General features: G+C 36.1%; 1 protein-coding gene across 4 annotated transcripts in view; it reads right to left on the reverse strand.

Moving 5' to 3' along the window:
• The window catches only part of FAM91A1 (family with sequence similarity 91 member A1), a 61,163-nt gene that overhangs the window by 17,982 nt on the left and 28,492 nt on the right, over nucleotides 1-14,689 (reverse strand). For 3 of the 4 annotated variants that reach the window (XM_089898745.1, XM_022554022.2, XM_089898746.1), the window contains 6 exons: nucleotides 11,615-11,687; nucleotides 9,492-9,641; nucleotides 7,390-7,494; nucleotides 6,730-6,853; nucleotides 5,069-5,138; nucleotides 82-3,029 (listed from right to left, as the gene is read on the reverse strand). In XM_089898745.1, the coding sequence (XP_089754871.1) occupies nucleotides 2,844-3,029; nucleotides 5,069-5,138; nucleotides 6,730-6,853; nucleotides 7,390-7,494; nucleotides 9,492-9,641; nucleotides 11,615-11,687 (708 nt within the window). In that variant the 3' untranslated portion in view covers nucleotides 82-2,843. Of the gene's footprint in view, nucleotides 1-81; nucleotides 3,030-5,068; nucleotides 5,139-6,729; nucleotides 6,854-7,389; nucleotides 7,495-9,491; nucleotides 9,642-11,614; nucleotides 11,688-14,689 lie in introns of those variants that run through there. The other variant, XM_022554023.2, reaches the window with a different exon arrangement.

Genomic DNA, 14,689 nt, shown 5'->3' on the forward strand with positions numbered 1-14,689 from the left:
AAAATGTCAGCACTGAAAGCATGCCTGTATTTAAAATTAATGAAGGGGCTTACAGAAGATTATACACATTTTCACAGCAACTTGACCAACACCACAGTTTATTTGTAAACATATTATATGTGTCAATAATCAAATTGACAACACTTTATACATTTCACTGTATAATATTAACAGCATATCAGAAAAAAAATCCACGGTGCTCAGTTACAGTTTTGGTATTTTAAAATCTTTAAATACAAACCCCGTATTTGAAACACTGAACATAAAAGAGAAACACAAATGGCAAAGAAAACTGGAAACAACTAAAAGAAACCAATATTCCCCCCCAAAAAACAAATAAAATATCTGATTACACACTTTAAAAGAAAAAAAGGAATCAAGAAAATCAAACGATCATATATTTTTTTAACAACATAAAGTTACATTTCTTTAGACCTATGTGAGAGGTGAAATTGTACCATACTAAACTCTATGTCCTTTTTTATATTTCTTTTTTTCTCTTGGTTTCTGAAGTTTGCCAATGGTTTAAGCTACTTTAAGGGCAGAAAAGAGGGGAGGCAGCATAAAGCCAAATGAAATTACTTTAAACATTTGCAGAAAAACTGGATAAAAATTCTTTCACAAATTTTCTTTGGCAAATAATAAATTCTGTATTTATTACCTTTTTGTTGAATAGGATCAACACAAGGTTTAAGAGATGCATCTTTACATGAGTTAATGTATGAATGAAACAAAGCCAAATTCACAAAGTAAAGCATAAAAGTGGCTTTCACATTTTGCTAATAACAGCTTTATAAATGCAGATTATCCATCCTTACAAGTATGAGAGGTCTTCACCTGGGAATCAGAATCTTTCCTCATTCACATGAGAAACCGGAGTTGACTACATGTTTTTTCAGTACTTTCCCTAAAATTCATAATCATTTATTAGGTTCTATTTCCTCCTCTGTTAGCTCTCAAAGGAAATAGAGCAGCAAATCACTCCCATATTTTAAGTTTTAAATTCACCAACAACTGGGTCCACTACCAACAACTACAAACACTCAATGCTTTATTAGTGTACATGTCATTACCGTAGGCTAAGCTTGTTAATAACAGAAATAAATAAAATAACTACAGTTAATCTGAACAAAGCAAATGAAAATGAGATTAAAGAGCCCTGATCAAATGAAATACTTACAACTTTCAGGTGAAAAGCTGTAAAAGTTACATACATACCTAACAGCACTAGGAATGTACAATATCAATTAATGGAAAAATAAATGAGTGATTCACAGTTATAAGAAATTATTTTAATATTAGTATTTTTCCTTTTATACACAAACATTTATAACATACACTTGGTTTCTACCTCATATTAAGACAAAGTAGAATACTAAACATTACTGCATTTACCCAAACACAGCACTGACTGTGCCACAGGTAACCTGCTCCAAAATATTCAATAGGGAGGCGACAGTACTGAATGCATGGTTATGTTAACAGTTTGAAGAAAGACACATACTTCCAGAAGTATGTTAAATAAACAAATGTCAGTTCTATAAATAACAAAAATTATCAGCAAAAATGTTTAGGTTTAACCTTCCCAAATTTTCTAACGCTTTAAATATTTTAGATATATGTTGTTTGACCAGTTAGTTTGGTTAGTTTTAAACTAGCAAACCATTATCCTATGAGAAGAGCTAAACTAAACTATATAACACTGCACAAACTTCCCAAGGAAGGTAACTTGTAAAATCTAAAAAGTGATTCCAATTATTCTATTCAACATTTGGGATACTAAAAGAATCAATGACTCAAGAAACATTTTGAAATTACTCAATTTTTCTTTATCATTTCCTCTAAAACTAGTCACATAAACTTAAGATCCGGATTGCTTATGTCCTCACAGTAGGTTTATCACTAAAGTGTTCTGATCAGAAGACATAGCCTTAATGCCTCTAATATGTAATTCTAAGCTGAAATCAAAAACCTTGGTTTGAAAACATCAAATCCAATTCCATAACATTCATGGGTAGAGCTACTAAACAAAAAATAAATCAGGGAGAAAACGTGCAGCAGCCACAGCTACAAGAGTGGAAAATAAATTCTATTTTTCCATAAAGACTCTATGAAAATATAAAGCCCAAAATGAGCGACAACTGAAGTCCACATATAAATGTTGTTTAAAAATAGAATGTTTTCCAAAGCTTCTTATGAGATGTCAATGTATAGTCATAGTCTGAGTTAAGACCTTCTAAATCAAGGTTAAGCCATACATAACTATGCTGATTTACATACCTTCAACTATGTTCAACCGATACACATAATTTACAAACATCCACAGCAATTCTTAATGCCCCATCAGATCACCTCTCAATAATGGATGTTTATCATTTTATAGTTTTGCTACTTTAAATACCAAGAAGCCTTTTCAGAGGAAGAGTTCTACCTCTTCCCACGATCCCCTAAAGAGTAGGTAACAAAATATAAAACTAAACAAGATTTATGTCTGATAAACTAACATATAAAATTACCACTGCAATATTCATAGTGACTGCTTATAAACATAACAGTCATCATAAAGCCTATAAAGTATATCCTCAGTTTTATAAAAGAAACGCAGATTGTCTCAAGGTAAAAAATACAGTGCAGACTGCTAAAAAGCTCTTCGTTGCATTAGGAGGTGCAATAATGAGGAAAACTTCAGAAAACATGAACATGTTCCCCAAACTTTAACTTTAACATCAGTTAAGCATGAACTGCACTGCAGCAGCAGGATGCTTTTTAGTGGCTGGCAATATAAAGCTAATGTTAAGAAAGAAAAATGGCAGAAAGTGTGAGCAACAAATGATGTAACCAAATTATTGCAAATGGAGATTAGCAGTAAGAAGTGAGGAAGGTGAACGTCCACTCCACTCTGTTAAGATGCCATCTTTAAATATTAAGTTCTTTGCAGGAAGTGGGACTCCCATGTCAGCACAGGAAGACTGTGAAAGCAAACTTGGAAAACTGGCCTCAGTGTGAATATCCAGTGTTGAAGCACCTTCCTAAAAGATCAAGAAACAAGAGAAAATAAATTCTATTCAACACTTTACCAAACCACTTAATGTAGCTAATGAGAAATAGAGACCCTGATTACCTAAGAAATGTTTATGGAGTGGCAAAGCACTATAGGAGATGCAAAGTTGTACCTCACAAACCCAAAATAATCAATGATAGGTATTAACGTGCAGAAATGACTAATACACTCAGATGATGACAAGTGCTTTGAAATAAACAGAAATAACACGCTATGAGAATATGGGATGAGAAAAAGTTAATTCTTAGACAAAACCCCTCACACAACATTAAGCAACAGAACAATCCATCCACTCCCAGGGCTCTCAGATTCACACATTCAGCAGACTTCTCTCCAGAACTCCAGGCTCAAACCTCCAGGCTCAAACCTCCACCTATCCAACATCTGTTCTTGGATGTTTCACCATAAATTCCACACTTAGCATGTCCATAAGCAAACTCTCAAATTTTCCCCCACTGGTTCCTCCCCAGCCTCCCCTACTCAAACTAGTCAAGAAATAGGAAAATTATTCTTTATCCTTCCCTTCCTCATCACAGCCTCAATCCTTCCTCACATTTAATCACCAAGTTCCATCAGTCTCCCTCCAACGTGTATCCCAAGTGAGTTTACTTGACTCACTCACCATAGCTACCACCATAGTCTAGGCCAGTGGTCTCCAAAGTGGGGTACTCACTCCAAAGTGGAGTGCAGTACCATGAAAATTTTTAAAATCCTGTAGCTACTTATTGCATCTGATAAAATTCCTGGTTTTGTGTATCCTTTATAATATACATAATTTATTACATTATTACATGTTTAACAGTATATACATGTAATAAACAAACCTTTATTATGGATACATGCAAATTTTTTTAAAACTAAAAAGGGTGTTCGGCCACCAACATCTCTTACTTGGGCTATTAGAGCAGTCTCCGAACTTACCTTGTTTCTGTGCTTGTCTGTTTTTAATCTATTCTCTAAACAGTAACTAATCTTTGAGTCCATTAAGAATAATGTCATTCTCTGTTAAAAGTCTTTAACAGTTTCTCTTTGCACTCAGCATAAAATACATATTCTTTAACATACTCTAGAAGGCTCTCCGTTCTTCTTCAACCTCACCTCTTCCCATCATCCCTCTTTCACGAGGCTTCTGCCACACTGGCCTTCTCGTTTCCTTGCAGGCCGAGTGCCTTCCTGACACAGGACTTTTGCACCTACTAACCTCGGCCTGGCATACTCTTTCCCATCCTTTAGGTTTCAGCTTATGCATCATCTCTATGTATTTAAATTAGGTCTACCTTTGGATTCCATCAGATTTGAAGGAGCCTGGCTCCTTCAAAGCACTTACTGAAATCTGTAATTGCTTCACATATTTCGATGTTTACTCGACTATGGTCTCATACAACACTTAAGCTCCATTAGTGTCTTAGACATCATTGTTTCCCCAGCACCTGGTAAAGGGTCTCTCATAGAGTCGACTCAATCATTTATTGAAAGAATGAATGAAACCAAACTCCAAAATACTGATTTCATAATGTTAGAACAGATATACCAAACAAAAATATTCCATTCTAAAAGTTTATCTACAAATCAAGTCTAGAGTATCCTTTCTTTCCTTGGGGGGAAGATAAAAGGTCTAGAGCACTGGCATTCACTACCATAACAGACAACCCCCCTCAGCAATGGAGAATCACTGCAGTTATTAATGGAAGTGTACTGACCCAAGAACCAGCACCTAGCACGGTGCATGGCCCATGGTAGATGCTTAACACATTTCCGTTTAATGAAGCACCAGCACAGAACAAACAGTCCAAGCTTCCTAAACACGTGGCCAGTGAAATCATGTATAAGTCAGTTAACTTCCTGAATTTCAGCATCTTTGTTTATAAATTAAAATGCATAAATAAGCATGAAATAATGCTTATTTCATGTCTTACTGCTGTGGAGACTCAGAACAAACATGGAAGTGTTTTGCATACTATAAAAGCCCTATGCAAATACCATTTGGATTTTTTTGGTTTTTGTTACCTGGAATGAGTGAACAAAGTTAAGGACTTGTAGAGACAGTTTTCTACTGGAATGTAAGAGGTTCTGAAGGCTGAAAAAAAGGGGAAAAGTTTAAAACAAATATGACAAGAACTAATATCTCACAAGAGTTTAATTTTAACAATTTAAACACATTTATATATGTATATACATCTTGGTTAATTACATACAAATTTTTAAAAAACAATTTCAATGGTTCCCGTCAATGAAATTTCTGCTTCTTTTAATAATACAGAGTAACAGTGCATAAAAAGACCATTTTGAAATAAAACATCATGCATAACCAAAAGTGGAAAATTATTGTTAAAAGTTTAAGCTACTACCAAATATAAATGTTAAATACAAGAAAACTTCTAAAATAAAAATTTAGGTACAGGGCTTCCCTGGTGGCGCAGTGGTTGAGAGTCCACCTGCCGATGCAGGGGACACGGGTTCATGCCCCAGTCTGGGAAGATCCCACATGCCGCGGAGCAGCTAGGCCCATGAGCCATGGCCGCTGAGCCTGCGCGTCCAGAGCCTGTGCTCCGCAACGAGAGAGGCCACAACAGTGAGAGGCCCACGTACCGCAAAAAAAAAAAAAAAAAAAAATTTAGGTACACATTTTTCAAATATGTAAATTGCTAACAATTATAGTGGCAATCATTAAAACTATATAGTATTTTTTTATGCATGTATGTTATTTTATTTTCAGGATAGCTATTAAAATTATTTGTCAGTTAAGTGCTTTTAATTTTCTGATATAAGCTACATTGAGCCAATTAAATTAATTATTATCCAACTTTGTTTTCCTAAATAAAGATGTCAAGATCTGTGGATATCATCTCTACAAGCCACCCACCATGACAATCAGATTCAATGATATTCTTTTTGGCTAAACCAAACAGTCTCAGAACCTTTACAACGCTGACTCTTAGCAGCCATTCCCAATGGATCAGAGTTGGCATATGAGATAAAACCTACATGTCATTTCTGATAATATGTGCTCATTTTAGAAAATGTGGAAACTGAAGAAAATTTAGAAAGTCAGCCATAATTCCATTATAGGAGATAATCACTATTAACATAACTTGAGTGTATGTTAAGAAAGAGAATTTCTATTGATATTTACATATTAAAAAAAACTAGGTTCAGGGCTTCCCTGGTGGCGCAGTGGTTGAGAGTCTGCCTGCCGTTGCAGGGGACACGGGTTCGTGCCCCGGTCCAGGAAGATCCCACATGCCGCGGAGCGGCTGGGCCCATGAGCCATGGCCGCTGGGCCTGCGCATCCGGAGCCTGTGCTCCACAACGGGAGAGGCCACAACAGTGAGAGGCCCGCGTAACGCAAAAAAAAAACAACTAGGTTCATACAGTCATATAAGCATGCCCATTTTAACTATACTCTCGCTCAATCTGGGTAACTAAGTAAATATAATTAACCAAAACATGTGTCCAAAAGACTTGCATGTGCCTAATTTCTGAGATACTGAACTTTAATTTTAAATTACATAGCAAACCCTTAAACTAGCCATTTTTATTCAATCAACAAATAAACACAAGGCAAGTACTATGATCATGTGTGAAATAAGACAACGTATGATATAGCAACTAATACTGAGAGCTTAAGAAGTCTCATAGATGAAAAGATGACAAACATAAACCCTCACCTCTCTCTTCTGCAAAGGCCATGTGTAGCAATTTTTCTGCACACTTTCTGGTTTAATTCAGAACTAAACAGTGGAATTCCAAAGCACAGCTCGAGAGGAACCCAATCTGCCTCTGTTGTGGCAACTACAAAAGGATATATAAAGTTATTAATCATATATATATTTATATATATTATGACCAACCAGGGTTTCTTAACTGAGCTCCAGAGATTTTCATAGATTCTTCCCACCCCCCACTGACATCCACCAAAGGGCTTAGCAGGGGAGAAGACTCAGAGAGGGGATCAGTGGATCTCTGAAACAGGAAAGAATGTTTTTTTGAGTATGTACATGCTTCTGGGAAGAAGGCCTACAGCTTTCAACAGATGCTCAAAGTGGTCTTTTACCAAAAAAAAAAAAAAAAAAAAAAAGTAGTGCAGGACATCTACAAGATGAGAGAATCAACCCAGGAAAAATAAAACATTTTTATTCTCAGATCATAGTTTTATAATATTTTAACTAACTTTAATTATTATTCTAAATATATAAAATTCTTTCCTAGAAAATACTTATGAAAAAGACCATTATAATAAGAGCAGACAAACGATATCCAAGTGACTTAACAAAAGAGTCAAACCTCAGAAATTAGTCCAAGATTGCAAATAATTTTTAAAGCCTTACCAGAGTTTTGCTTTGTGGCTGAATCTATAGTTGCTTCCTCAATGACCATTTCAAATGACTCTGTACTCCCATTTACATCTGAGCCAGAAGCCAAATCAGGTTCTCCTTATAATTAAAGGGCATACACAATATTAGGATTCTAGTAGTTGGCACAGGTTGTCAATAAGTCAGTCCTAACAGAAAAGAAGACTTCAGGCAACAGAAATGACAACGGAAAACAATGAACAGTCTTTAGCCTAAAGCAGTAGTTCTTAAAATGTTCTTAAAGAAACATTTAGCAACGTTCGAAGACATGGTTTGGTTGCCATGAATGGGGACAGGGATGCTACTGATATCTAGAGAGCCTAAACATCCAACAGTGCACAGGACAGCCCCCCACAACAAGGAATTATCCAGCTCCAAACATAAATAGTACTGAGCTTGTAAAGCCCTGACCTAAAAAAAAAAGGATTAAAAAGGCAGAACACAAGTTTAGACCTTTTAGAGAATTACTAAAGTCATTTCTATCCCCATAGAAACATGCAGTCTGATTACATCATTCCTTCTCAAAATATTTTTTTTTGACTCCCTGTATCTTTCAGCATGAAAGATCCTCCAAGATCTTCTAGATCTCATTTATTACTTCTCTACTCTCATCTACTACTGCCCAACAAACTCTTTCTTTTGGCCAAGATGAGCTACTCTATTGCCTGATTCCCTCTGCCTAAAGGTTGCTACCCTCTAAATAAACAACAATCATCTGTGTGTAGCGAACTCCTCACTTTTCAAAATTTAGTTCAAACTTTACCTTCTCTAAGAGGCCTCTCTGATAGCTCAACTGGGCTGGGATATGCCTTCTCTGTCCTACTTTAGCACTTCAAGAAGCAGACCCCCATATCTCAGTCTTTTAACACTACACAGTAGGCTGATTCACTTGCTTGTCTCTCCTTCCAGGTCTTTATTCCCTAGGACTTAAAACAGAAATATCTCCAACACCTAAGGAGGTATTTTGTAAATGTTTATAGAATGAATGAAATAAAACATGACAGCTACAGTAGACATTCATTGAAATGACTGCCTAACCCACAGCCCTCTTCTCTAAAAATGCTCCTGTGATGCCTGGCAGTCAACTGTTGAAAGTTACCCAACTCCTCTGGCCAAAGGTAAATGGACCAGGAGTGGATACTAATTCAATCCACTGAATGGCTAGCAATCAATCATATTTTCTCAGGATTTCAAACTAAGAGGTTTAGCGAATACAGTCAATCAATGATAGAGACTTGAATTAAAAGGTTCCCTAGAGTCGTGGACCAGAGGTGACATCATGGCAACCAAAGCCACATACAAGCCAAAATTATGCCAGAACAGAAACAATCAGTAACTATGAGAAGGTGATTTGAAAATGAATTTTTAAATTAGAAAGAAAAAGGTATCTAAGGAAAATTAGCTGTTGTCAATATGCAGGACAGGCTGGAGACAGAAAGAAGAAAATGGGGCCAGGAAGGCTAAGCAGGAAATGGTCACAATAAAACATGTATAAAGTATCAAAACTCAGAACAGAATGGCAGTTACAGAGAATTAAAGAGAGGGGGAAAGAAATGGATATAAGAGACATTTCTAAAGACTAATTCACAGAACTTGGAAACTAACTGGGTTGAGTAGGAAAGGAGAAGGATGAGATAAAGGTATGATTTTTAAGGCCTGCATAACAAGACAATGGTGCCTTGATAGGAAGAGGAAAGCTGAAAGGGAAAAACTACTCATTCTAGTTTGAAAACAATTTTACAAAGAGACTAAAGTTTTGAAACCATCACCCCACAAAGGAACTTAATTTAAAGCCTATAAACATAAATACGACAGTAAAGGGCTAAAACCCAATAACCATTCTGTATTCCAACCCCAGGTCATCACTTCTTTACTTATGCTCTTAGTATTTTCTCCATTTGAACAACTGATATTTGTCCCAATGATGTCACAGAGTATTTTCTCATCTTTCAGTGGAAAAACATTAAGTATTAAATAAGTCAACATCCCCACAAAGGTACCCATGCTTTTTAAATATTAAGCTTGTGATAAACTCAGTACCAATTATCTTAATTCAAAGAACCCAGCTAGTGGCTAACCTCTCTCATCAGAAGCATCACTGAGTTTTCTGTTTGCAAGTTGGCTAGAAGCATTCAACATGGTGACATATCCACAAAAATGCTGCAAGTCCACTTTGTTCCTTAACATCTGCAATGCTTTATGAACACCCATACTGACACGCGTAAACTCTAAGAACAAAGAGTTGACATCACATTATAAGTAAATAGTTTTACAACAAAACACCAAAAACTTAAATATACTTTCCTTTTATTAAACAATTCTTAGAACTACTTTTATATTTTATCAAGATTGATTCCAATGAAGGAATATCTCTGGATGAAAAAGGATGCTGTACACATACAACATATTTAGACTTCAGAAGGCAACTGATGTAGCAAAACAACTGACCTGCTAAGTAATCAAATAGGGCCAGTCAGTGGCAAATTCTCTAGGCTTCTCTTTGTAGTTCTATTCTGCCTCAAATACTTACTTAGTGGGTTTCTACCAGGAAATGCATTAAATACACATCATATTTTTTTTAATTTAAGTAAAAAGTATTCTTATTGAAACTAAAGCTAAGTACTTGAAATTATATCCCTAATAAATTATTTAAATATCAGCTCGTTCTCACAAATATGTGAACTTACAAAAGAGAAAGATGCTCTATAACCAAATATGAATATTCCTCTTTTTTAGAATTCGCACAGTAATCTCCAAAGGCAAGAGATTTATTAAATCAGTTCTTGAGATTTTGTGATTTTTAAGATCCTGCTGTCACTATCCTGTATCTTCTGGTGAACAATAAATTTTTCCATAGAATTTATAAAGTATCAGAGAATTAACTAGCGAAGTTTAGTTGCAGAGAAATACTTATTTCTGAATAGGGGCTATTTTTTGGAAGAGAAAACTCTCTTTTCCAAATTTTGTACACATTTATTCACAACAGCCAAAAGAGAGCATTTAATTTCAAATGTGAGCCTTTTGCAGCCTAGCCATGTGGAAAAGAAAAAATACTTATAAAAATCTTCTTCCTTTTCCCTGCTTTGGGCAAGGAGGGGCATTGGTGTCTAACATTTTAGAAGAAAAGTTCTTATATGAATTAAGTTAAATTACTTGAACGATTCCCTGCTCTCTAAAATTCCAAGCAATATTCTAAGAACAAGAAAAATAGATTAGAGAATGAAAGTTTTGCATGGAGCAGGAAACATAAGTGCTATATAAATATACGTAAGTTTTAATCAGAGAGTATTTTTATTTTGAATATACATGCTTTCTTAATATTCAACAGAGGAAAGGTGTATTTAAACAAAAGGAAGAATGATTTTGCGTTTATAGAAATTCTCCAGGCATCTTTCATCAAATGTATTATAGCTCACAATTCTAAAAAGAGATAACATTAAACAGGCTTTTCACCCTTGATTCGAACCTGCTAAATTTAGCTCAGACTTTGCTATTCACTGAAGTCCTCTCTAATAGGAAAAATAAAATGTAAAAAAAATTTTAATTAATTAATTAAAAAGTAAATTAGTGTTTTCTCATTTTCTCTACACAATGACTCTAGATTTGGGGCTTCTAATACTATAGCACAAACTTAAAACACATTGACCATTAATAAAAGTTTTTTCAAAAAAATTTGTTACTGTAAAAAAAAAAATGCTGAAACAAGAAATACATGCAAGTTCTCCGTAAACTGTAAGTTAGTATACAAATGTTCATTAGTGTCCATAAAAGCCCCTGAAAAAAACCAGTATGTAACACTGGGGGGAAAAAAAAATCAACTTTCTAAGCGTAAAATCTTCCCTATGACTTGTCTTCTCCCCCAACCTCCAAATAAATAAACAATAAAAGGAAACTAAAAGGCCAAACATACAGAAAACCTAGTCTTCCATCTATGTAGCTACCTACTTAGTCTCTTCATCTCTAAGACAGACTAGTATTCCTTCTAGGCCTAGGTCCTAAATGAGTCTTATTCTATTAGTTCTTTATAGGAACAGGCACATGACAGAAAACTACCTTTTGCCAATACTCTTTAAAAGCAGAATAGTTTTAAGACCTTAGAACTTAAAAATTTTAAGAATTTACTTCCTGCTATGTTTCCACCAAATTGTGGACAAGATTAATCATAAAGAAGTCAAATGGATACAACTCAAAATTCAGGTACCTCCTTGTAGTTCTGTCTCATCAAATGGGAAAGGTATGTGGACAGTTTCTCCTATCCCATGCAAACCATGTCCCTAAACATGAAAAAACACAAGTTGAAAGGTATACGCGAAACCTGTATTTCCAATAGTAGACAAACAATAAACAAGACTGTGCCTCGTGATGGTGTATTCCACATTAATACTCCATCAAAATGCTCTCAACAATTTTCTATTTTTCTCCAGCAAGTAAAAATAATCTGAAGTCTATATTAACCTATTAAGGCAATGTGTATCAAATTGAGTGTATGGGCTAATGAAAAAACAGGTAAATCTGGTGTCAGCCAAGTGAAGCCTTAATGAGATCAAGTGCACTCACACAAGGGTCAGCTGCAGCGCTGAGAGAGAAAAGTGGTGGAGGATCCCCATGATAACCTGGCATGCCATGGATTAGGAATGTAAATCTCAAAACCCTGCACTGAATGACACATACTGAAAATTACTTGCTGCAACATCATAATTATACACGATCGGAAACAACCAAAATGCCTGTCAGTAGGGGACTAATTAAATAAATTAATGTATGTATTTTCAATGCAGCTGCAAAAAAGAGCAAGCTCTCTACAAAGTGAAATGGAAAGTTCCAACTGCTAAGTGGAAAAAGCATGGGGCATCTCAGTGTGTAACCGCTTGCACATGCATAAAGAAATTCTAGGGGCTTCCCTGGTGGCGCAGTGGTTGAGAGTCCGCCTGCCAATGCAGGGGACATGGGTTCGTGCCCCGGTCCAGGAAGATCCCACATGCCGCGGAGCGGCTGGGCCCCGTGAGCCATGGCCGCTGAGCCTGCACGTCCGGAGCCTGTGCTCCGCAACGGGAGAGGCCACAACAGTGAGAGGCCCGCATACCACAAAAAAAAAAAAAAAAAAAGAAATTCTAGAAGGGTACAGCAAAAACTAATGTGGCTGTCTGATTTGGAGGAGAGTTAGGGAGTGGGCACTGGGTAGAGTGTTAGAAGGGCAGTGATACTTTTCTCTGTGCATCTTTTAATAGTGTTTTATTTTTGAATCATGTGAATTTACTATCAAAAGTTAAATTGAAAAAAATCTATGAGTCTAACCACGCCAGTCCCACATTACAAATAATAATTTACTTTCACCCATCACACTCAACTAATGTTGTTCATTTAAATTTTGTTAGTCTTTCATATTTAATTCCTAAATTCACTTTGGCTTTGCAGTTGTGTAAGAATGATAAGCATGAGGAATTTAATTTTATGTTTACATGTATTTCAAATCGTTATAATAGAAAATTTAACACTGGGGATCTATACATTTTTTCCCTTTAAAAGAGACCCATACCTTATTCAAATTCAAGATACCGTGACATAAAAGAAAAAAAATAATTTCAGGGAAAAAAATCACATTCATTTATTTGGTTCATATAACAACTTGAATATATTTCTGACATCTTGCTTCTATTCCACTGATACATTTATGATTTCAACCCTAAACGAGATGGCTATTATAAAAGCATGGTTTTAATCAAAATCTTAATTTTGTTGTGTTTGAAGTTCCAGCAAGGTGAATTTTTCCATAAAAATTAATAAAAGAGGCATTCTTTTTTAGCAAAGGCAGAACTCCTTAACGACACTTTAAAACTCCTCTTACTCTTCTCCCACCACCACAGCGAACATTTTTTGAGATCTTCCGACGTGCTAAACAATGGTCTAAAGCATTTTTACGTAGATCATCCACTTCAGTCATTTTTCAACAATTGTATAAAGATAAGAACTGTTATCATCTCCGATTTGCAGGTGAAGTCACTGAAGTTCAAGGAGGTTATTTAACTTGCCCAACATTGCCAATAAGTGATGGAATCAAGATGTGAATTCAGGCAGACTGACCCTCCAGTCCATGTGTAACCCACTCTACTGTGTATCTCCCCTCACCCCTCTTCATGTCTGCCCTGGCTGGCTAATGCATCGTCTCACGGTTTCTACTGCCATCCACATGCTGATGCTGACACTCAAGTCAGCCTCTCCTGTTCAAGCTCTCATTTCAATTTCAGAATAATTTCAATTACCTCCTAAATATCTCCACCACCCAAATGTCCCACAGGCCCAAAACACACCACCTCATCTGCCCCCATAAACCGGCTCTGTGTGATATCATCATTCTTCCACTTTCAAAAGCCAAGTACCTCAGGAATCGTTCTTCTTCTTCCCACAGCCATCTCAGACATCTGATCAATTCTATTTATTTTATATTTGTAATAATTCTTCCTTTTCATTCTTATTACCACTTCCGTGACCTAGGCTGTCCTCATCTCTTATCTGGTCTCCAACACTGAATCCTAATCCTGTCTTCTCCCACCCAGCCATTCTCAACAGTCTTCAGGCTGATCTTCCAAATCAAAACTGACCATGTTTATCCCCTGCTCAGCACCCTTTACTGGCTGCCATCAATCTAAAGGGGAAAGTCTAAGCACTACATTGGGACAGTTAAGGTCCACTGCCCTCCAGGGCCTGCCTACTTCTCCAGACTCATCTCTGACCACCATCCCATCATACTTCAGCTCACCCCTCAAAATTACATAACAGCTTACAGGCCCTAGCACATGCTCCCACTTCGTATTCCTATTCATTTATTCAACAAACACTCACTGAGCAACTTCTACGAGTCAGGCACTATTTTTGGGCACCAGGGAAATAGTTATGAAGAAAAAGAAAAAAAAATCTCTACCCAGAGATTTATTCATGCTGACCCCTCTGCCTGGCCTCGCTCTCCTCTAAATGAGCCTTTTCTATTTAGCCTGGGTCTCATTTTCTCTCAGGAGCTTTCCCTAAGCCTTTGTCCTTGTTCCAAGGCTAGAAAGATACTTCTCTTTAATGCTTGCACTGTATAACTCTCTTTAGCACTCAGCAAAAAAATGGAAGTGACTGCTTATGCAACTTTTCCCACCAGACTTTAAGTTTCTTGAAGACAGGGACATCTTATTTGTATATGCACATTAATTAGTACAGAATTACTAATTCTGTAAGGCAAGTACAATTGTTAGTTCAATGAATTAATGAAATCTTTACAAAGAGCCTATTACAT

Source organism: Delphinapterus leucas, chromosome 17 (genome assembly GCF_059928025.1).
Source record: "Delphinapterus leucas isolate spDelLeu-1000000601 "Yukka" chromosome 17, BTC_Dleu_Yukka2, whole genome shotgun sequence".
Taxonomy (NCBI): Eukaryota; Metazoa; Chordata; class Mammalia; order Artiodactyla; family Monodontidae; genus Delphinapterus; species Delphinapterus leucas.